The 24,986-nt window shown below is 39.4% G+C and overlaps 1 protein-coding gene across 1 annotated transcript in view; it reads right to left on the reverse strand.

The window, feature by feature from the left end:
* The window catches only part of GRB14 (growth factor receptor bound protein 14), a 128,024-nt gene extending 113,802 nt beyond the window's left edge, over positions 1-14,222 (reverse strand). Inside the window, exons 1-2 of the mRNA XM_024243433.2 lie at positions 13,859-14,222; positions 12,442-12,574 (exon numbers count right to left, since the gene is read on the reverse strand). Of these exons, the coding sequence (XP_024099201.1) occupies positions 12,442-12,574; positions 13,859-14,049 (324 nt within the window). The 5' untranslated portion in view covers positions 14,050-14,222. The remainder of the gene's footprint in view (positions 1-12,441; positions 12,575-13,858) is intronic.
* Positions 14,223-24,986: the final 10,764 nt, after the last annotated feature.

The following is a 24,986-nucleotide window of genomic DNA, read 5'->3' on the forward strand; positions in this document are numbered from 1 at the left end:
AAATTTCACTTTTCAAAGTTTCTTTACACATTTGATATCATTTATATTAAAATATCAGTACGTTTCCAAATATTCTCTCCCTTAATAACAGTGACTTCCCTGCTCTTTATCCATTCATTTCTCCATTTATTTATTCTTTCATTCAGCAAAAATTTACTGAGGGCCTGTGAAGTGCCAGGCATTATTTATTCTACATGCTAGAGATTGAATAAATAAAACTTACTCAATTAAAAAATAGTTCCTGTCTTCACAGAGCTTATGTTCTACTGGGGAAAGGCAGTAGATGAATGCATATATATATGTGAACGTAACACATGTCAGACAGTAATAAATGCTAGTTAGAAAAATTAATCTGAGCGAGGGAGAAGAGGAAGCACAGAGGTGGTGGAAGGCAATGTTAATCTTTGAACTCCATCAGAGCTAAAATAATCTTTAATAATCAGTTAACCAGCAAATCAATTAAGGACCTCATATAATACAACTGAAAACGACAAATTAGAAACCATCTGGCTTGATAAAGATTTGTCACCCTGATTCATTCATTTTATCAATTTCTGGATAGTTTCAACAAAGCTTTACCATCAACAAAGCTTTACCATTAGCCATTAATGATTTTTTACCCTTCAACTTAAATGTACTTTGTTCAAATTAATACACGCGGAAAATGTGTTGATTTTATCATACCTTGGCCAAACCAAAGTACGAGGCTTCTGCATGATTCGTTTCCAATTTTCTTTCCTAAGATGCTTTTGTCTTATAATGTGTCTTACATATATTTTCATCAAAAGTTTAAGGCTTTAGATTTAGTTTCTAAAGAAAACTGTCAGCCATATAATTGGAAAGTTAATCCTCACTCTCAAAGCAATTGGCCAAATTAGACTTACATTTTATCAGATAAAGTCCAATTTTACTTTTCAATTCAAATTAGTTACATTTTGGCCAGGCACAGTGGCTCACACCTGTAATCCCAGTACTTTGGGAGGCCGAGGCAGGCAGATCAACTGAGGTCAGGAGTTCAAGACCAGCCTGGCCAACATGGTGAAACCCCATCTCTGCTAAAAATACAAAAATTAGCCAGGCGTGGCGACGAGTGCCCGTAATCCCAGTTACTCAGGAGGCTGAGGCAGGAGAATCACTTGAACCCAGGAGGTGGAGGTTTTAGTGAGCTAAGATCACCCATTGCACTCCAGCCTGGGCAACAGACCAAGACTCTCTCTCAAAAAAAAGCAAACAAATTAGTTACATTTTGAGAAAAAAAAAATTTTAAACACTGAAAAATAAATTATGAATTATATCTTAGAAGAGAAATAGCTGAAAGCAATCAAAATTAAAGTAATACATTGATGGTGCCTATCTCATATCAACTAGGAACAAAGCAAAGCAACCCCTTATATATCCCAGTTGCCAATGCCTGGTTCATGCCTTGGACAAATGGAAAAAAACAAAAGAAAAAAAAGTTAAATTAATACAGAACTAAGAGTTCTGGGGAGTATGATGAAGTGCTAGGAAGTACATAGAATTCCTTTGGCAATTGTGTTACTGTACATTTCCACCACTGGGTTTCAGCTTTTCGATACAACTAAATAAAAATCAAGTATAAAATTAGAAATAGTTCTATTAAATGTAGTAGTCACCATGATAAAAATTTCTTATGTTTTTCAGGAATGCAAATGGTACACGCACATTAAAAAAATAGTCCAGTAGCTAGCATATCATTTTTTAGGTATTAGAAAATATTAAAATATTTTAGGATAAAATAGGATGGGAATTGACTGGAATTGGAATAAAGAGTTTATCGTATGATTTGCCAAAATAGATTTAAGTACAATATTGAATAACACATACAAAATTTGAAAGAAATCATGTACATGTTTTATTCTTGAGTTTTCACCAATTTATCTTGAAAACTTTGGTAGTCCCCAAAAAGATTTCTATTAACATTTTAAAAGATCAGTTACTAACTATGGCAGATGCTGTGGCACAGCATCAAACCCATCTCCTTCAAGACTGAAGCACTCATTCTCCCAGCTGTTAGAGTATCAGCCACTAAGACCTGTGGCTAAGGCCTCCCTGACTGCCATTCACTATGCTAAAGAAAGCTGCCATGCCCAAGTTCTGACATTTCCTAGACAGCCCAGCACCTGTGCCCTAATTCTGAACAATCCTGTAGGGCCAATCCAGCTCCAGAGCTCTCCTGTGGGATCAACTGGACCTTTGCTGTGGCTGTACTGCAGCCCAACTTCTCCCTGTGTCCATTCCTACAAGTATTGTTTCCACGAGCTCTCCCCAGCAAACTTCCTGAAGGGAAACCTGTGCTCCCAGTCTACTTCCCATGGAACTTCACTAGCAGCACTAACCTATATCATATCAGGTGTTTGTAGGTGCATTTTCTTTCAGCTTTTATAGGATTTCTTTGCATTTATAAATATATATTTATTATATAAATTACATAAATTCAGTGCTTTTATAGGATTTCTTTCAGCATCCTATAAATATGTATCGAGAATAGCAGATAATACATTTAAACACATGACAAAAGGCCATTTCAGTAATCAATATTTCTCACTGATGCACTCCTTGCTTTGCTCTTAAGAAGTTATCCCTCAAGGGTTATTATATATTCTTTGACAACAGTCAGGACATGGAAGAACTGAAGTCAAAAACTGAAAAGTGAAAATTGTGATTACTTCATCACACCATCATCTATCTGAATTCAAAATATTTCAACACTGGTCAAAATCCTCATTTCTACCATGATTCACCCTTAACAGAAAGAGGCTTAAGACATTAAAAAGGAACTCCTTCTTATTTGTGATGCTTTGATTAATCATTAAAGGAAGCTTTCCCTGTGTGTGATGCCCTGGACGTTTACATGCCCCAGGGTAATGCACCATGAGGAGGTTACTGGGAGCACAGGTGGGTTCTCAGGAAGTGAAAACTGATTCTCTTAAATCTATGTTTGTAAAACCCTTGGAAAGTCTTCATGTATTTTCAAAGGGTATATGTCTCCCCATTTCCATGTGATGAACACTGACCTAAATAATTCACCACTGACATTAATTCTTAATAATTAAAACATTTGCTAGCATATACCTCTTGCTCTGAGAGACTCACACTATAAACCTAACTAATATTTCCACTTAATCTTTTCTAAAGCTGTGGATCTTATGAACACACAGTAAACCTAAAGAAAGTATAGCAGTTCACTGAGCACTCACTTACAATTATACTATATAAAAAAAGTATACAATCAGAAATATCTTGATTACACATGATCAAATTTTCATATGTGTTAAATGAAAGCAAAAGATACGTACATTTAAAATCCAATTAGTCCAGGATCTAGATTTAATTTTATTTTTGCATTACAAAGAAATAATTGTCAAGAAAAAATTTTAAAAAATAAAAATATAATTTATTTTGGTAAATAGAATCTGTTAATCAAATTTAATTTTATTCTAATTTAATGAAGATGACTGATAATGATTAGAATAAATATGTCAAAATATAATTTGTTAAATTAGTTTTAACTATGTATCTTCAATAATCCATTTACTCATTCATTCTTTCTATGAAATAACCCAAGAACAATAAAGCCAAGATAATTCACATAGCGGGAAAAAGAATAAAACAACTAGACCAAATAGATGAATGAGACAATTCAGATTATGGTAAGTGCAGCCAAGGAAACAAACTGAGAAATGTGATGGGAAAAAAAAATTTAAAAAAAAAAACAGGCTACTTTAGGCTGGTCAAAAAAAAAAATCTCCTTGATGAGATGACCTTATACTGAAATCTAGAGAATAAAGAGGAATCAGGTATGTTAGGAGCCAGGGAAAGAGGTTTCAGACTCAGAAAACAGCTAAGATAAAGCCTTTGAGATAGAAAAAAAAGTTTGCTAAGTTCACAAATAGATAGGACTGTGGCTGGAGTCTAATGAACAAAGGGTTGAATGTACATGAGGTTTCAGAGGTAGCCAGGGACAAAGCCATGGAGAGTCCTGCCAGTCAAAGGAAGAAATGTGGATTTCATTCTAAGGTATTAAAATTTTTTAAACCAGGAAATTACATGCTGTGATTTACATTTCCGAAAGTTCCCTATAACAAGTGTATGTAGAATGAACCAAGATAAGCTAACAGAAGAAAGGAGGCCATTTATGGGGCTCCTGTAGGTGAGAAGACAATGGCTAAATTAGGATGGTAGCAGCAGAGATGGGGAGATGTATATAGATTCAAGCCTACTTTGATGAAAGATGTAGCAGTACTTAACAAGAACAGAAAGTGAACTCCTTGAATTTTGGCTTAAGTAATCAAATAGATGATTTGAGGGTGGAGAAAGATAAATTTAGAGAATTCAGAGGTTACAACCACCCCATACCTATTAAACCAAGTACAGCCAAATGTGTATTGGACCTATGCCGGTCTCAAGTGCTCACATCTTATCTCGTATCCTTATTTCTAAGTTTAGATACTTGGTCCTGTACTTTAACTTCACCACTCAAGCTGGCTCCTACTAGATGTGACTCCTTTTCTGATTCTTCATCTAATATTTGAACTATGACTTTGCTGCAGTTTCTAGTTTAACCAGACCCTTCTGCCCCAATTATTTCCTTGAATGTGACTCCTGTGCTCTTTGTCCTATGGCACCCCAAACATACTCTTCATCACAAAAAAGTGTGGTCACTATATGGGAATACCTGAACAGAGGCTGAGAGGGAGCTTCTAGGGCTAGTGGAACAAAAGAAACCCTGCTTTCCGCGACTCCTATATCTGCTGCACAGGAGCTATTACTGCTTCTGGAGCCAGAAGAATCACTTGCTCTAGGAATACAATAAAATCGTAGAGCTCTCAGGTACAGAAAGGGTGAGCAATGGGCTGATATAACACCCCTCATCTGTAGTAGGACTGTATTAAAAACTGGGTTTGCTGATTCCTGTTCCAACATCTTTCAATCACATCATATTGACACATCTTTCCACAGAAGCAATTTTAAAAATGGTGCACGCAATGTTGTAAGAGTACTATACTTTGGAGTCATTATGGATTTTAAGGCTTTGGCCTGATAACCTAACCACTGCATGTAACAATACGTCTATGGAAAAATGTATGTGAATAAATGGCCAATTTACTAAAGATCTTCTGGAATACAAGCATTTGTAAGCTGGTTAAGAATATTAAACCTCCTATTTGTGTTTATTTTTTCTGTGGCTTTGAAAAAATGTTAAATGAGTGGGCCAAAGAAAAGGACAAGAAGTAAAGGATGGTCTCCCTATGTAAGTCCTGCCATTTCTCTTCTAAATTAATCCTGAACCCTTTCTTTCTACTCTCTTGCCTTGGCAAAGACTTGTGGCCATTCCCTGGGGTCTCCCTTGAGCTGACCTTTATCTGGAATGCCAAAAGGACAATTCTCAGGTCTGCTTACCACCACTGAAATACACATGAGTATATACTTATACAATAGAGTTTATTACTATTTGACATAAGCTGACATTTTTTCAAAGCAATATCCATAAGACTGCAGAAATCTTTTTTCTATTAATTAAAATCCACACTTATATTGAACCATGGATGACTCCAATTTTCTTTCTCTTGACAGAACATATTATATGCCCCTAGGGAAAAACAAACCAGAAGGTGAGATTTCAATAACGTTAAAAAGAAAACCCAAATTGTAGATAAAGCTTGGACTGCAAATGTACCCTGCAAATTAACCAAAAATTAGAGGCAACCTTCAAACTAGAAATAAAACCTTGACAAATAGAAGATCTGCTAGGGGATTTAAGTTTTAAAATAGGAAAAGAAAGCTAACTTCTCCTACAGTGAAGGTAACTAGCATAAGGTGGGAAGGAACCCGAGTTGGTAACTCCTGTCATCAGGGATTAAGGGACCTCAGTAAGATGTAAGCTCAGGAAAATGGACAAGGAAGCTGAGCATCCCTGAAGGGTGACATCAACTGAAACTACTGCCCCATAAGTATGCTTCATGTACATTAAGTGAATTGAGACAAAGGAACTGAACACTCTGAACTGGGTACGTTAAGTCAAATAAACCAATTGGTGGATCATCATATATCATATAAATATGATTAGAATTAGTTTTTGTGTCCTGTTTGAGATCTTTTTTTTTCCCCTAGGACACTAGCTGCCCCTAGGACACAGTGCCTCCATATGCCATACCTCCTAAACCTGTACCTCTTTCTCACATGTTACCACACCCTTGCAGACTAAACAGTGGTCCAGGGCTCACTGTCCCCTTGGCCACATCTGATTGAATAGGAGCTGGACACACTGGACTAACATACCTCTCCAGATAGAGTTCCCAGTCAGTTACCTAGTACTGAACCACTAATAGGTGGAAAACTTGGGAGCAGCCACTTGGGTCCACTGGCGCTGACACGAAATCAGGGCAAGCAAGACTGCAAAGAAATCTCAAAAATGGTGTGAATTTGCAAGGAGAGGCAGAGACTATGTGGTATGTCTGTGGGAGAACAAAAGAGAGAGAATAGAGAAAGTGGTTGACTTGATTTTTGCTGACTTTCTTGTTCCCAATTCCAGCCTCTCATGAGACCAGTGACCTTTTGGCCTTCAGGTACTACAACATAGCCTTTCAGGCTGGTTCATTTGAGGCTCTGTTTTGTCTGAACAATCAATACCTGGCTAAAATACCAACTAAAGGCCATTTGTAACATACTCACCTTTGTCAACAAAACAGAACTGTCCTCAGTTTTGAAAGGTCCAATTGCCCCAGTTTGAAAATGGTAGAGATTAAGAGTAGCACTGATTTGTATACATGTCAAAGAGAAAAAAATATAAAAAATCAAATTCCTATAACCTCGCCCAGAACATTCCTATTCAGTGGGTTTTGCAAGAGGTCCAAGTATCCATATTTTTAATAAGCATCCCTGCTGATTCTGAAGAAGGTGATTTAATGACCACACTTTGAGAAGCACAGCTGTAAAGCCTGCTTCAACACTGCTACAAAGATCTGCACACTTTCAAATTCTCCCAAAAAATTATATTCATCAAGTGACAGCATTCAAAAGTAGCAAATGGCCGTTGGAAAGATAGATTTGTTTGAAACCCTAAGAGGAGAGAGTATTGTTTCTATTATTCTTTCTGCATATATGTTTTGTTTCCAATTAAATGGGATTTTGTAAAATAGCTCAGAGGGCCTAAACACAATTTATGATGTTGTTTCCATCTAAAAATGAAATTAAACTTCCAAAGAGCTAATTTTCAGACATTTGAAAGCTAAGCAGTTTGTAATTTGAGAATTTCATGAGCCATTCCAACTGAGAAAATTCAATTATGAATGGTTTTAGATGATACCAAGGAATTGCTGTTATTTCTGTTAGGGAATAATGGCATTTGGGATATAAAAGAAAATTCATTTTTCAGAGATGAATACTAAACTATGTAGAGATGCAATGATGGGGTGTCCAGGATATACTTCAAAATACTTTATCAAAGAAAATAAAATTTTTTAAAAAGAAATGGAGTAAATGAGGCAAAATCTTGACAATTGCTGAGTCTGGAAAAACTACAATATGTACATAGGGTTTCTCTTCTTTTACTTCTATGTATACTAGAAAAACAAGTACATGAAATTTCAGTTAATGTAGCAGCCACACAAGATTCCTATAGGACCACACATACAAGTTCAGCATGTCCAAAGTGAGATAATTACTGGCATCACAAAGGAATGATATAAGAGGCCCTTTAATTTGGGGACAGAGATCTGCTTATCCTTTGAAAGTCCGTGACATGGTAGAGAAAAAAGAAATAAAAGGCCGAGCATATGGAAAACTAATTTTTTAATTATTTGAGATAAAATTTTCTTTTTCTGAGACATACCAAAAAAAGGCTTAATTTAATAAAGAATAGACTAGAAACAGTGTGGTGAGGGACAGGACACATTGAGACACGATATTCTTTTTGATCTCCCTTTATTTCAACTGTGGAAGCATGGGCAAATCCCTTCTGGTTTTTGCATACTCTTTTTGTAATCTTAAAATGCAGGTGACATACTCATTTTCTTGTGTTCCCATGAAATAATATCCTGTGGACTGTAAACTACACACAAAAGCTGGTTATTAATAATACTAATAAATCTTATTCGATAATAAAATCAAATATTTAATAGATTTCTCAGACCAATTTCAGGGAGAAGATGGAGAAGAAAGCTAGAAGAAAAAACAGTTACAATTCGGGAAGAAATAAAAAGAGGAATTCCAGGTCCTTAGATGAATATTAACAAATGGTGTTTGTCTCCCCTGTTCTTGTGTTATGAGGAGAGTTGTAACTAATAACACTGGTATACATGTGTTATTATACTACTCTTATTTACAGTCCTCGCTTTCTTTAGAAATTGTACCTTCCTAAAAAGGGACCGTCAAAGCCTCAAGAAATCTAGATTTCAGGTGCTGGCTGTGCCACATAGCATTCCTTAAACTCAATTTACATATCACTAAAGAAGAACATTGGAATAGAAGATGTGAAAAATCCCATCCAACTCAAACATTTCATGACTCAGTTTTTCATAGCATTTTTAAAATCTCTAAAGCCTTCAGAGGCCGTATTCTTACTTAGTTGTACAACATAGTCCTGGGAAGCAATTAACCAGAGCTACTACACAGGCTATGTCCAAGCACAAAAATTACCTAGGGGTCAACAAAAAAGACAAGAACTGATTCTGCTGCAAGAGCTAAACAAAGATTTCTAACTCTTTGCTTTTCTTCAAACAATAGGTGTTTAGGGTTCATTACTAACAGATGATTTCCTTATAAATTTAAATCAGAAATTAGAAAAAAAGAGATTAAGTTCATAATGGAAGTCACTTTTAATATAAGTAACTTTTCTGGACCATGTATGTAACGGAAGGCATACTTTAAATCTGCTTTATTAGTAAACACAAAGAAAGATGCCTAGGAAATCTGGCCATCATTATAAAAAGAGGGAAAGGGAATAAAGACAATGAATTCTCGCAGGGCGCAGGGGCTTATGTCTGTAATCCCAGCACTTTGGGAGGCCGAGGCGGGCGGACCATGAGGTCAGGAGATCGAGATCATCCTGGCTAACACAGTGAAACCCTGCCTCTACTAAAAATACAAAAAAAATTAGCTGGGCATGGTGGCGGGCGCCTGTAGTCCCAGCTACTCCGGAGGCTGAGGCAGGAGAATGGCGTGAACCTAGGAGGCAGAGCTTGCAGTAAGCCGAGATTGCGCCACTGCACTCCAGCCTGGGCGACAGAGCGAGACTCCTCTCAAAAAAAAAAAAAAAAAAAAAAAAAAAAAAGAATATGGATTCTCTCTCATTCTAGCTTTCATTTAAAAATAATGGTACTGAAAGCCTACAGTATTGTACACTTTGGGACATTTTATTTGCAAAAAGTGATAAAGCATATCCCAATTGTGGCTTCAGTGCACTTTACCAGTCATGCATTATGTAGGCATCTCAAATAGTAAACAAAATTTATGACTTGTAAGATGGTTTTTGACTGTGATTTTGAAAGGCCAGATGAAATTTAACATTTTTAGTCTGGATTATCTCAAATTTTCTGGTCATTGATTTGTAAATAACAAGTACAAGTGAGAGAAAATATAAAGTAAAGAGACATCTTCTCCTATAATATTTCAACCATAAATAATACTCAGTAGAACATATCGCACAGTCACTTACATCATCTCAGCTGAAGGTTACAGATAAACTGGGCCAAAAACAGCATCTTGTAAAAGGGTAATATGTGTTACAAAGCTACTGAGTTGGGGGACTCACTTACATAGAGTCATCCATTCTCAAAACCTTCCTCATTTCAAAGAACTGAGTGTGTATAAAGAAACTAAAGCAAAAGGATCAGTTTTAAATGCAAAGTCCAGGTGGGGGAAAAAGGAAACATAAAAGAAAGTAAAAAGCAGCCTCCCTCTTCCTTAACTTTGGGGTACCCTTGTCTTCATAGAGATCTCAACCATTGGGCCAAGGAATAGATCAACAAGAAGGGTCCTTCAAAGGTAGGGACAGCCCTCTGGGATTGATCTTTAAAAATCAAGCGGGGACTCTCTGCTCAGGGAACAGTACAGCTGTGTGTGTGGGTACAGTGTTCTTTGAGAAGTTCATTGTGGACACAGGATACAAGGTCAGAGCAGGAAACCTATTGTGGTCAATAACAATATCACCTTTTCCTCATTTCCAGTTTGCTATTTTTTTCCCCATTTTCCAATTTAAACCTGATCTGAGGAAATGTCATCAATCTCTAAGACATCTTACTCTAGTCTGATGACTATCCACACTTAGGGCACATCCTGCCTTAACCCTGGCACATTACCCATTCTTTCTCTTTTGTCCCCTATACTAACATAAGCATACCAACACCTCTTCTCACTTTCTATTCAAAACAAACCCTGTATCATCAACAAATCTCTTAGACACAGGCATTCTGCAAGTGTCCATTCATAGCATTAAAGTGAGTCAGCCCAGATCTCCTTCCCTTTACTTTCCTTCTGGTTCGGGCTCCACCCGCAACCCCAAATCAAAGCCCCATCTTTTAAATATATCTTGCGTGGTATTGCTGCTTAGCTAGGGGCCTTACTGCCTAGCATTTGTGAGAAACATAGCAGGCCCTTAGTAATTTGGGAACTACCTATTAAATTCTTCCAGATGACCATTATGTCATCATCAGACATTTCCTTTTCTTACTCTGGCTCAAGGACAATCCAGAATCTTTTTTTTTGGGAGGGGTGTCGGTGGGGGACAGATTCTTGCTCTGTCGTTCAGGGTGGAGTGCAGTGGCACAATCTCAGCTCACTGCAGCCTCTGCCTCCTGGGTTCAAGCGATTCTCCTGCCTCAGCCTCCCGAGTAGCTGGGACTACAGGTGCAGGCCACCACACCCAGCTAATTTTTGTATTTTTAGTGGAGACGGGGTTTTACCATGTTGGACAGGATGGTCTCAATCTTCAGACTTCGTGATCTGCCTGTCTCGGCCTCCCAAAGCGCTGGGAGTACTGGGATTACAGGCGTGAGCCGTGGCGCCCGGCCTCTTTTTTTTTTTTTTTTTTTTTCCCCCCCACTACCGTGGCACACAGTCAAATCTATTATCCTTACTTCCATTTTCTACCCAAACCAAAAAGTCAACTCTCAAACAGCTTGGAAGTTTCACTAGGGCTGTTTTTTCCCTGGGATCTGACTTTAAACCTCATCCTGATAATAAAGGTCTCAAGAGAGTCTCCTCTTTGTCTCCCCAAACAAAGTTACAGTCCCACCCACTTAAGGGTTTATTTCCCATTTCAAAGATGCCAATTCAGAACATAGTTCTGCTTCTAGAAAAATTTACTCCCATTTTCTCCAATCCTTACCCAAAAACCTGTGTACCAAGTGACCGCAAGCCCCTCCCCCAAAAAATAAATACACAGGGCTTCCATCAGACATATTTCCTACCGTCTCTATCATTGCTGTATATGATCAATAATTCATCTGCTTCCTAAGGTATTTCCTCCATTCCTAAAAATATAAATACACATAGCTGAACCCATTAGAAATAATAAAGGTGCAGAAATAAGAGAGCAATAGATGCAAAAAAATGGCCAACTGTCTTGTCCTCTCTGCTCATTATCCTTCTCCCATTTCAAGTGCCTGGCTATTTCAATTTATCGTTTCCACCCTTGTAAGACTAAGGTGCATTTTGTCTAGTGAGGCTTCTCTTTGTTTTGCTGGGTCAAAACTGGGAGAAAGTATATGACAAGAGATGAATTATTCTATGATACACTATTTTTTTCCCCTCCAAATGTATAGCCATGATGTATTTTCTGTTAGTTTCTTGGTCCTTAAAATCTAATTTGCTTAAGTCAGTCCCAAACTAGAAAAGAAGAAAATCATAAAGATATGGTCCTTAGTCTTCTGATTATCACTACAAGTCATCTATCTTCTGCAGCCAGAGCCTCCAAACTGAGGAATCCACTGAAATGAAGACATGTTGACCCTAAACTCTAAGTACCTTTTGCCACAGCATCACTATATCACTTTCCTTTAGTAAATGAGGTTGGCTTGGGTTGAAAATGTGAAAAATTAAAGAAAGTATTAAAGGAATCAGTCAATCCCCTTCTCACCCCACTACTACTGGCCACCCCGCCCCAGCCTCTGCCCAATTCCTGGCTTAAAAATGATCATCTCTCCTACCTATCTGGTGGATGATCGTTGCTCTCAACCACTGCACTTTATATATATTCTCTGTTTTAATCCATCCCAAGATGGATTAACACTCCCATTATACACCTTAGAAAAATAAGGCCCTAAATGGAAAATAATGCCAAAGGACCATGTCAGTCAACAGAGTTATTTAACAGAGCCCATGCTAATCCTTTGTTAATACTGTAAATTACGGAACATCTTAAAGACTGTATGGATTCAGAACTCCCAAGATTTTTGAATTTTAAAATTTAAAAATGCATACCTGTTTTTTCCTTGAATTTGCTTTGGGAAACAGGTCTGCTGACAACACAGATGTAAATGGAGAACAGCATAGCTCAGGAAAAGGGTTTGGAATAGATGGCATTTCCGGAACATCAAGATCTTTCTTTTTTCTCCTACAGTAAGAGAACATAGGATGTAATTTACATAAAACAGAATGTAAAATATAATTGCTGTCAGGATAAAAAAGTGTGCTAAGGCGAACATGTACCACTCTGTGACAAAGCTCATATTATATAAAGTATACAGAAAAGGTCTGTGATGTACTTTCTATGGGTCAAAATATAGTATGTTAATTAGATACAAACAAATCTCCTATAGTTCCTCTCTCTCTCTCTCTCTCTCCTCCCATCCACCCCCCCCACCTTCTCTCTCTCTTTTGCCTTTAAATCACCAGGCATAGAAACTCCATCACTTTTGATAATTTTCCTGAAACAGAAATATAGACTATACAATTACTAATCCAAACATCACCTGAGAAGTCATACATTGTTATGCATCCATGATACTGACAGTCTCTAAGTTGCATTTAGTGCATTCATCCTTATGATATTTTACTAATCACTTTTGGAAGTTATGATTTATTAATTATAGCTGTGGTTCATCTCACTTCAAATTTCATTCACAATGTTGCCCACACACAGTCTGTTGATTTTTCAAGTGCTTATAGATATTAAACAGCAAGGCAGTGTTTTGAGGAGGTAAGTTAATAGAACTTGCTAGTATAAATGTACTATAGACTATAGTCCACTGGAGAGTAATTTTAACTTCACTGAAGTTGGAGCGCTTTGAAAATCAGGAAAAAAAAAAGTAACATTTAAATGTATGAATATAAAGGACTATAGATTTTTGTATTGTGGTAACCTTTTATCTTTCCGAAAGTATGTGCAACTCTAAAGGCACTTAGTGCTGAATGCTATGTAGATTGGGAAACCCTTTAAAGCCTCTATTCTTTCCTGCCGAACAGCAAGACTGCTCAAATGTCAATCCATGCTTTGCTTCTACAGGGTCGCTGTAAGACTCTATGTGGGAGGTGAATACATTTATGCTACCATTTTTTAAAATATATAAAATAAAATAGAGTTTACTTTGTGAAAATGCATGGCCACGAAGGAACAGAAGGTGATCAACCTGCAGCCTGACCTCCTAGTTTCACCATCGACGGGCAGAGGCGAGAGAGATGAGAGCTCTCAATGAAACGGTGATGCTATTTATAAGGCGCTGTGAGATCGCAATGTCCTGCTGATCCGGTAGGAGCCAGCTCAAAGGGGATTGTCTTCAGAGACTTTTACAAACTTGGCCCAGCTCTGGGCACATGGCTCACCCCCTAGGACGGCCTCCTCACCCCCTCGCCGGCTGCCCAGCCAGGACACTCCCCCGCGCCCTCCAGGGTTGCCTACCTGTCTGCAGCACAGCCGCGGGTCCCGTCCGGAGGGGGCAGGAGCGCTCGCGCGTGCAGCCAGGGTGCCGGCGCCAGGTCGTGGGCGTCGCCCCTCCCCTGGGCAGCGCCACACACCTGGGCGGCCAGCGGCGAATCCCGGGCAGCCGCCCTGCCCGCGGCGCTCTGCCCATCTTGCAGGGAAGTGGTCATTGTCGCCGGCCGGGGGGCTCGGGCGTCATGGGAGACTCGGCGCGTGGGGAGAAGGGGATCGCGCGGCGGGAGGCGAGGTGCCGGCTGGGCAGCCCGAGCGCTCTGCAGGTGTGGTGGCCTCGCCGCCTGCGCTCGGGGCCCCGGCGGCTGAGACGCGCGGCCGAGCAATCTGCGAGGCGGCGGGGGAGGGGAGGGGGCGGAGGAGGAGGGTGGGGAGAGGGGAGGAGCGGCCGGTGGGTGGGGGCCGCGGACGGCGAGGCAAGGCGGGGAGGGGGCGGGGAGGGCGCGAGAGCGGCTGGCCGGCCCCTCGCGTGGCCCGGGGCGCTCGGGACCGCTGGCATTGCTCCCGCGCCGTCCGATCCGGGACGCGAGGCCGGGACCGCCGCCTCCCCAGGTGGGCACCGGGGCGCGAGGCTGAGCCCAGGGTCTGGGCTGCCCCGGCGCCGCTGGAGGCGGGGACCCAGCCGAGCGGGCGCTCCCGCTGGGCTTGCCGGGAGGACCGCAGGCGGGATAGGGGTCCGCGCAGCCCTGACCCTCATACCCTTGCATTCTTCCTGCTCTGCCATCTGAGATCACCTAATCTGTTGCTGGGCCGCCATGACAGTCCCCACCGGGCCAGGAGGCCGGGAGGCCAGGACACCAGGGGGTTTGCCCCAGTCCTTCCCCACGTGCCTCTTCTTCCATCCACTCCGCAGCCAAAGACTGGGGGGTTGATGGGGAGCAAGGAGTCCAATCATTATAGAAAACTACTGAGATTTTGAGAATTCTCAGTAAAGCATGAGTAAACCTGAAGGTGTCTGGAATTAGAAAGACTATTAGTTTCATGGTAATGAGAGAAGCTTACATTAATGAATTTCAGGTTGCCTTACGCTACCTATTCCAACCTCTCAACAACTCCATAAATTAGATGTTTATCTCATTTTGCACAAAAGGAAACTGGGGCTCAAAGCCATGGAGTACCTTGCACTAGTAACATAGCACTAGTAGCTAGTGCAGTCAATATTCCAACCCAGAAGCTTCCTTCTCAAAAACCCAGACTGTTTGAAATAGTAATGGCATTATTATGCCCACCCTCTGAGATGCAGCAACTCTACTCTGAAATGCTGGGTGATGCTGTTCCTGCTCTTCCAGTAAGTGTGCCCGTCCCTATGCACTGTTGAGGATTTCCAAATGTTTCACAGGGTCTTTGTTCTTTGACCAAATTAGGTAATATCTGTCCCTGGCATCTACTTTACCAGGTTTTCTTAATTTCAACAACCTCTGCCCAGGGAAAGGTAAACATTGCCTCCAGAAGAAAGCAGCAGCTCCCCTCCCCCATCTCAGTGCATCCTCGCCCACCGAGGCACTGACCACTGGAGAACCCAGGGGTCACTAATTCCCAGCCTGTGAGGAATCCTGGGGCACTCCGTGAAGACAGAAAATCCTTGGGTCACAGTTCAGGGAATCCAAGTTCTTTATTTTCCTAATGTCAAAATTAAGGCCCAGAAGTGACCTGGGTCACAGAGGGTGTGATCTCTGGGATCTTTTATACCAGGGCTCCCCAACCCCTGGGCCCTGGACCACACCATACCAGTCCATGGACTGTGAGAAACCAGGCCGCACAGCCGGAGGTGAGCGGCTGGTGAACCAGCATTACCGCGAGAGCTCTGTCTCCTGTCAGATCAGCTGGGCATTAGATTCTCATAAGAGAGAATCTAATATAGTTCATATTGGTGAACTATGCCTGTCAGGGATCTAGGTTGCTCCTTATGAGAATCTAACAAATGCCTGACGATCTGAGGTGGAACAGTTTCATCCCAAAACCATCACCCCTACCCCATCCGTGGAAAAATTTTCTTCCATGAAACCGGTCCCTGGTGCCAAAAAGGTTGGGGACACTGCAGTTTATACAATACTTTGGCTAAGCTAGGACAAAATGGTGATTCTCCTTCTCAGGAAAAAATAATACTACTAATCATGGTGATAACTAACATTTATTGACACATGTGCCAGACAAAGCCCTCACTCACATCCAGTTCTCTGAATTACAGATTCTATGCCTTGGTTTAAGTGAATTTAATTTAAAAGCATACAGATATACTGAGGTTATTCCAGCAAAAAACAAATGAGGTATGTAGTTGCAGACAACTTGAACTAAAGAAACAAAGAAATAAGTAAACTTTAATCATTAACATCATTATCCCAATTTTATCCAGAACTCTTGCAGGCAGCCACTTCTTCTAAGAATAATATAGTTGAGCACATGAATTAGTGGCTGAAGTTTACACTGTCTCCACTCCCAACAACACACTCTCTCTCTCTCCTCCCCCCCTTCCTCTCTCTGTCTCTGTCTCTCTCTCTCTCTCTCACACACACACACACACACACACACACATACACACGGTGGGGGGGACAGAGAGAGAGAGAGAAAGAAAGAGAGCACACTTCTGATTTTTTTTTTTTCTTGGGGAAAGGGATAGGTGGAATCTGCATATGTCTTTGGAATCACTGGAAATGCTATTCCCCAATGGTGCATCCTGCTCCACATCCTAGCATAATTGCCATAATTTCTTAACCTCAAGAAAGAGTATTCCTTGGTTGGAAAGATATCTCTATTTTGTCTCCCCTTTCCAAGCATTCTCCTATTTAGTGGAAATCCAGGGAGGGTCAGTTTGCAGGCTTTATGCTCGTCCTCTGACCCCAATGGGTAGAAATTGTAATCCCTGAGATTACCAGGGACAAAAAGAAAAGGAACAGGTCTCTGAGAATGAGAAACTAAATAATTTTGTCTTGTAGATTGGCACTAAATGTTAAATTTACTCCCTGTAATACCTTGAGAATCTATACCAAGAATTTTTAGAATTAGCTCATTCACATTTTTGAAGCAAGTCAATAAAGGAACTAGGTTTTTTTATCCAAGTGGTTTACAAGAAATGATTCTAAATAAAGAACTATGCAGTATAAAAGGTACAGAATCCTGTCAGACCTGCTACAGCCTAAGAAAATAGAGGTATTTTTCTATGAAAGAGAAGTTTTAAAAGAGAAATTTTCATCCTCATAATGGACAGATTTCTGAAACAATAAAGCAGATATGTGGGTATCAAAGAGCAATATCAGTCCCCTGGGTGGCTGTCCTCCTTTTGGACTTGGGCCTGTAAAATTGCAGAGAAGCAGCTTGTCCTCTGACCCCTTTCCTCTGTGGGCCTTTTCTGTTCTTTGTCCCTCCCTTTCCTGTCTTTCCTCAGGAATCCCGGTCTTTCTACCCCTCCTGGAAAATGTGTCCTCATTGCATTCCTCTCTCTCTCTGCTCATCATTAAATTTCTTAACCCTTTGTATTGTGAAAGATAACATACATACAGAAAAGAAGTTCATAAACAACATTGTATAATGGCTTATCACAAGGAAAATACTGATGTCAGGTCATGAAATGGATTCTTGTCAGCCTTCCAGAAACTCCTCTTTTGCCCCTCCCTTCAATTCAAAGTTAGTTTGTTTGTTTCTTGCTTGCTTGCTTGCTTACTTGCTTTTCTGTCTGTCTCTCTCTCCCCTTCTTTCTCTTCCTTTCTTCCTCTCTTCCTTTCTTCCTTTCTTTCTTTCCTTTTATTTTGCAGTGTCTCTATTGCCCAGGCTGGAGTGCAGTGGCAGGAACATAGCTCACTGCAGCCTTGACATCCCAGGCTCAAGCAATCCAGCCACCTCAGCCTTCCAAATAGCTGAGACCACAGGCACATGCCACCACATTCAGCTCTTTACTTATAGTAGAGATGAGGTCTCATCATGTTGCCCAAGTTGGTCTCAAACTCCTGGGCTGAAGCAACCCTCCCTCTCCAGCCTTCCGAACTACTGAGATTACAGGCTTCAGCCGCCACTCCCAGCCCAATTCAAATGTTCGGAATAATCAAATCTTCCTTTTTGTTTATAGTTTACACCTAACTATCCATCCCTAAACAAAATAGATTAGGTTTTCTAGATTTGCTCTTTATATAAATGGAATCATACTGTTTCACCCTTTTATGTTTGACTTGGTTCCCTTAAAATTACATTTGTAATACTCTTCCATGCAGTTGCAAGTAGCTGTAGTCTTTTTGGTTTTCTATTGTATGTAATACCACAATTTACTGATCCATTTTACTGCAGAAAGATATCTAGGCTGTTTCCAGCTTTGACTATTATTAATACTGCCACAATGCACATTTTGCACACTTCCCTTGGTACGCATAGGCATGCCCTTCTTGGAGGTATACATGTAGGAGTGGCATTGTGAGGTCATGGTATATATATATGTATGTTCGGTTTTAGTAGATATTGAAGTTTCCCGAATTGTTTGTATTGATTTTTATCACTACCAGGAATGCATAAGCTTTCCCAGTTCTTCACATCCTTGACAATTAGTATATTAGAATTGTCACAGTAGACATTCTGGTGAGTGCATAGCAGTATCTCACTGGGGAATTCAACTTTTCTTTATGACTAATGAGTTTGAGCAATTTTTTCTATGATTAGTTACCATTTGGACATCCTCTTTTTGTTTTTCTTTTTTGTGAGTTGGAGTCTCATTCTGTTGCCCAGGCTGGAGTGCAGTGACACAATCATGGCTTAGCTCACTGCAACCTCAACCTCCTGGGCTCAAGCAATCCTCCCTCCTTGAGTTCCCAAAGTGTTGGAATTACAGGCGTGAGCCCCAGAGCATGGCCTGGACATTCTCTTTTGATGGACCAATTCAAATCTCTTGCCCATTCCTATGATGAGTTGTTTGTCTTTTTCTTACTCACTTAAGAGTTATTTTTAAGTTCTGTTTTTATCTTATGGTGTGAAGGTATATAGGTTGTTTTTATTAATATGAGTAGGTAAATCACAGCCTCACTCATAGAAAAGATTATCCTATCCTCACAACTTTGCAGTGGCTCCTTTGTCATAATTCAATTGCTGATCTACCCATAGGTCTGCTCTGGCCTCTCTCTTCTATTCCACTAGTTTATTTACCAATATTTATGTCAATATCACATTGCCATAATCATTATGATTTATAACAAGTCTTAATACTCAATGGAGCAGGGCTTTTCATTCTGTTCTTCAAGACAGATTCTTCAAGATAGTCAACAGCACAGATCTGAGTCTTAGTTCTGATCTCAAAAGGATGGGTATTAAATATGATATCATATCTTTATCACAGATATCCTTTATCAGATAAGAGAGGAGAAGGGTTCCCTCATTTTCCTTGTTTGCTAAGAATTTTTATTATGAATGAATACTATTAAATCAACTTTTCTGCCTCTAGAGTTGACCATATGCTTTTTCTCCATCATTCTATGTATAAAAAGTAGCTATGTTGACTTTTTTATTTTTTTTAGATGGAGTATTGCTGTGTCGCCCAGGCTGGAGTGCAGTGGTGCAATCTCTGCTCATACAAGCTCTGCCTCCCAGGTTCATGCCATTCTCCTGCCTCAGCCTCCCAAGTAGCTGGGACTACAGGCGCCCGCCACCACGCCCCGCTAATTTTTTCTATTTTTAGTAGAGACGGGGTTTCACCGTGCTAGCCAGGATGGTCTGGATTTCCTGACCTCGTGATCTGCCCTCCTCGGCCTCCCAAAGTGCTGGGATTACAGACGTGAACCACCAAGCCCGGCCTAACTGTGTTGACTTTTTTAATGGTAAACTAAGTGTACATTCGTAGGATAAACCCTACTCATATCTATACATATATTTAATAAGATTGCTAATATTTTGTTTACACGTTTTTGCACCCATGTTCATGAGTGAGATTGGCCTGAATTTTTCTTTCTCATAATATTCTTCTGAGATGTTTGTATAGGGTAATGATGGCCTTGTTAGAAGTGGACAGTTTTCCCTCTTTTTATTTCTTTAAAGAGTTTATACAGATTATTTCTTATATAAACTGTGTTATTTCTTCCTTAATAGTTAATAAAATTAACTTGTTAAGCCATCAGACCCTGTCATTTTCTTTGTGGAAAAATTTTTAATAAATGATTCAATATCTTTAATAGTTATAGGACTATTCCAAATTCTTATTTTTTTTTTAATGGATAACATAGCTTTATTCAGAGTGAAACCTTCCTTTCACAGAAGAATGAATAAAAGTAAAATAGAGGTACTCTTGTAGATCTGAAAAATGCTTTCATGGGCTAGTCCAGGGGGAATAACCACCGGGAGTGGGGGTGATTACCTAAGTGTTAGGATGCCGGATGCCCTTGTCTGAGATTGCAGTGTGACTCTCATTTCCTCCCAGGGAACTGCTAGAGATTAGGACTTGGGTGACAGAAAAGCTAATTGCCTCACCTTACCAAGTGGCTCTACATAAAGAAACACTTACGGCAGACAAGATCACTTTGGGGAACAATAGGTCTTTCCCACTTATCCACACCATCTCGAGGAAAGGCAAGAATCTGCTGGGGACCATGCATCTATCCTGCTACCCCTTCCATCCTCAAGAAGACTCTTACTGGCCCTCATGAAAGTCCTCCCTTGTTCTTGATGCAGAGAAGTGTCTGCAGACATTTATTCCTGTAGTCTTCTGCTTCCTGCTCATCCTCCGGAACCAGAGTCAGAGGCTATTCAGACTGGCACAGCCAATGTGTCCTACTGAGGAGCTCCTTTGCTGCTGTGTTTTGAACCCATGACCCTCACCCTGAGCACAACCAATTGGCCTAGGTAAGGGTGGTGCTGATGCAAATGCAGCATCAAAAGGCTGGCCAATCCCCTCTCACCTACAGATATTAGGTTGGTGCAAAAGCAATTGTGGGTTTTTCAATTACCTCAAGTACTTTTGCACCAGCCTAACACAATCAGTCCTAAGTCTGAGCAATTCTACTTCCTAAGTATTTCTCCCTCTTTTCTGTTCACATCGCTTCTTTTTTTTTTTTTTTTTTTTTTATACTTTAAGTTTTAGGGTACATGTGCACAACGTGCAGGTTAGTTACATATGTATACATGTGCCATGTTCGTGTGTTGCACCCATTAACTCGTCATTTAACATTAAGTGTATCTCCTAATGTTATCCCTCCCCCCTCCCCTCACCCTACAACAGGCCCTGGTGTGTGATGTTCCCCTTCCTGTGTCTATGTGTTCTCATTGTTCAATTCCCTCCTATGAGTGAGAACGTGCAGTGTTTGGTTTTTTGTCCTTGTGATAGTTTGCTGAGAATGATGGTTTCCAGCTTCATCCATGTCCCTACAAAGGAAATGAACTCATCATTTTTAATGGCTGCATAGTATTCCATGGTGTATATGTGCCACATTTTCTTAATCCAGTCTATCATTGTTGGACATTTGGCTTGGTTCCAAGTCTTTGCTATTGTGAATAGTGCCGCAATAAACATACATGTTCATGTGTATTTATAGCGGCATGATTTATAATCCTTTGGGTATATACCCAGTAATGGGATTGCTGTGTCAAATGGTATTTCTAGTTCTAGATCCCTGAGGAATTGCCACACTGACTTCCACAATGGTTGAACTAGTTTACAGTCCCACCAACAGTGTAAAAGTGTTCCCATTTCTCCACATCCTCTCCAGCACCTGTTGTTTCCTGACTTTTGAATGATCACCATTCTAACTGGCATGAGATGGTATCTCATTGTGGTTTTGATTTGCATTTCTCTGATGGCCAGTGATGATGAGCATTTTTTCATGTGTCTTTTGGCTGCATAAATGTCTTCTTTTGAGAAGTGTCTGTTCATATCCTTTGCCCATTTTTTGATGGGGTTGTTTGTTTTATTCTTGTAAATGTGATTTTTTCTACTGTCAATTTTGACAAGTAGTATTTTCTAGGAATGTATGTCTTTCATCTAAATTTTAAACTTTTTAATATCTGAAGGATTTACTGTGCTTCCCTATGCCCATTCCTGACGTTGGATATTAGTGCTTTCTCTCCTTTTTTCTTGATTATATTCGCCAGAGTTTATCAAGTTTTTAAGCTTTCAAGAATAACCTTATTTTTCATTTGTGTTTTATTTTGTTAATTTCTATACTTTTTTTTTTTTTTTTTTTTTTTGAGATGGAGTCTCACTCTGTCACCCAGGCTGGAGTGCAGTGGCACGATTTCAGCTCACTGCAACCTCTGCCTCTCTGGTTCAAGCAATTCTCCTGCTTCAGCCTCCCTGGTAGCTGGGATTACAGGCACCCACCACCACGCCCAGTTAATTTTTTGTACTTTTAATAGAGACGGGGTTTCACCATGTTGGCCACGCTGGTCTTGAGCTCCTGACCTCAGGCAATCCACCTGCCTCAGCCTCCCAAAGTGCTGGGATTACAAGCGTGAGCCACTGCTCCTAACCTCTATCTTTTTCTTTCTTATTTCCCTCCTTCTTTTTCTGGTTTTATTTGTGATTATTTTTTGTTGATATTCTAAATATTTTACATGGATGCTTATAGCTTATTGATGTTTAGCTTTCCTTATTTTCTAATATTTACATTTAAAGACATTCATTTCCCTCCAGGTATGATTTTTAACTGTATCCTTGAAGTTTTAGCATATTGATTTGTATTATTATTCAGTTCAAAGTATTTTATACTTTCCATTGCAATATTCTCCTAGCTGTCGATTTTGATTCTTTAAAATATTTAATTTAACTGCCTTGTTATCACAGACTATACTTTATGTGATTTCAGTCCTTTGAAATTTCTTGAAACTTACTTTATGGCCAAGACTATGGTCAATTTTTAATAATATTCTATGTATGATATAGAAGAAGAGGTTTTCTCAAATTTCTTCGCTTATGTATCTGTAGGTCAATTAGGACAAATATGTTAACCATGCTGTTTAAATTCCTTATTCTTACTGATTTTTTGTTTATTCTATTAGTTCCTGAGAGATGTTATATTAAAATTTTATCACTCAATCACTTTCTATTAGCAATCACTCTCCATTTTACTCCAACCTACCCAGTCCAAGGTAACCATTAATTTACTTCCTGTCTCTATAGATTTGCTTATTCTGGATATTTCATATAAAAGGAATCGTACAATATGTGTATTTTTTATGAATGGATTTTTTCACTTTGCATATGTTTTTAAGGTGCATACATATTGTATCACGTATCCATACTTTATTATATTTTTAGTGAAGAATAAAGTTATATGTATTTACATTTTTTATTCATTCAATTGATGGACATTTTGATTGTTTCCATGTTTTGGCTATGTTTGTTTCTAAGAGTTTTATAGTTTTAGTCCTTACATGTACATTGTGATAATTTTGAGTTAATATTCGTGTATGGTATGAGGAAGGAGTCCAACTTCTTTCTTTTGCATGTATATATCCAGTTGTCCAGCATCAATCAGTAAAAACACTATTATTTTCCCATTGAATTGTCTTGGCACCCTCGTCAAAAATCAATTGACCATAAATATGAAAGTTTATTTCTGAGCTCTCAAATCTAGTCCATCGATTTGTCTATTCTGATGCCGAACCACACTGTTTTTATTATTGTAGCTTTGTAGTAAACTTTAAATTTTGAAATCAGGGGACCAGGGATGGTGGCTCACAACTGTAACTGCAGCACTTTGTGAGGCCAAGGCAGGTGGATGGCTTGAGCCCAGGAGTCGAAGACCAGCCTGGGCAACATGGTGAAACCTCGTTTCTACAAAAACAATACAAAAGTTATCCAGGTGTGGTGGTGTGTGCTTATAGTCCCAGCTACTCATGAGGCTGAGGCAGGAGGATCATTTGAACCTGGGAGGCAAAGATTGCAGTATGCCAAGATCATCGTGCCACTGTACTCCAGCCTGGGTGACAGAGCCGGACCCTATTTCAAAAAAAAAAAAAAAATTAGATCAGGAACTGTGAGTCCCCCAACTTTGTTTTTCTTTTTCAAGATTATTTAAGCTATTCTGAGTCCCTTGAATTTCTGCATGAATTTTCAGATCAGCTAATGCAGAGGAGCCAGCTGGGATTTTGGTAGGGATTGCATTGAATCTGGGGTTCAAGTTCAGGAGCATTGCCCTCTTAACAATATTAAGTTTTCCAATGAACATGGATTATCTTTCCATTTATTTGTGTGTTCTGTAGTTTTGTTTTAAAATGTTTTATCATTTTAAGATTATAAATGTTGTACTTCTCTTTTAAATTTATTCCTAAGTATTTTGTTCTTTTTAATGTTATTATAAATGGATTGTTTTCTTATATTTCCAGATTGTTTGTTCTTAATATGAAAAGAAAATTGATTTGCATATTAACTATGTGTCCTTGCATCCTTGCTGAATTAGTTTATTAGTTCTAACAGTTTTTGTTTTTATTGTTGTATCTTTTAGTGGATTTCCTAGGATTTTCTATAGGTAAGACTATGTCATCTGCAAACAGAGACAATTTTAGTTCTTTCTTTCTTCCTTCCTTCCTCCTTTCTTCCTTCCCTCCTTCCTTTCTTTCTTTTCCTAGAACCTCCAACACAATGTTGAATGGAAGTGCCAAGAACATAAATTCTTGTCTTTTTCTGATCGTAAGGGAAAACAGTCAATCTTTCAGCACTACATACTATGTTTGCTGTTGGTTTGTTATAAATGCCCATTATCAAGTTGAAAATGTTGCTTCTCTTCCTAGTTTCTAGAGTGTTTTTATTATGAAGAGGCATTGGGTTTTGTCAAACTATTTTTTCTGTTCCTCTTCATATTTAAAGGATGTTTTTGTTGGCTATAGAATTATTGGTTGGCATTAATTTCTTTCAACATTTTGAATATATTCTTTCATTGTTCTGGCTTAATTTTTTGTATTGAGATATCACATGTCAGCCTAAAATTAACAAATGCTCCTGGGAAGAGGGAGGCTTTTCATCAAATCATAACATAGTCTATACTTTATTCCTTTAAAACAGGACTTCTTTAGCGCCCTAGCTTATTGCTAGTCATTCTACCAAAGCAATTTTTAATTTAATTGGGCCAGGCTTAAGCTTCTTCAAACTTATATAGTGACCATACATTTCTTTCAGTGGCTTTTAGAAGAAAAA

Source organism: Pongo abelii, chromosome 11 (assembly GCF_028885655.2).
Source record: "Pongo abelii isolate AG06213 chromosome 11, NHGRI_mPonAbe1-v2.0_pri, whole genome shotgun sequence".
NCBI lineage: Eukaryota > Metazoa > Chordata > Mammalia > Primates > Hominidae > Pongo > Pongo abelii.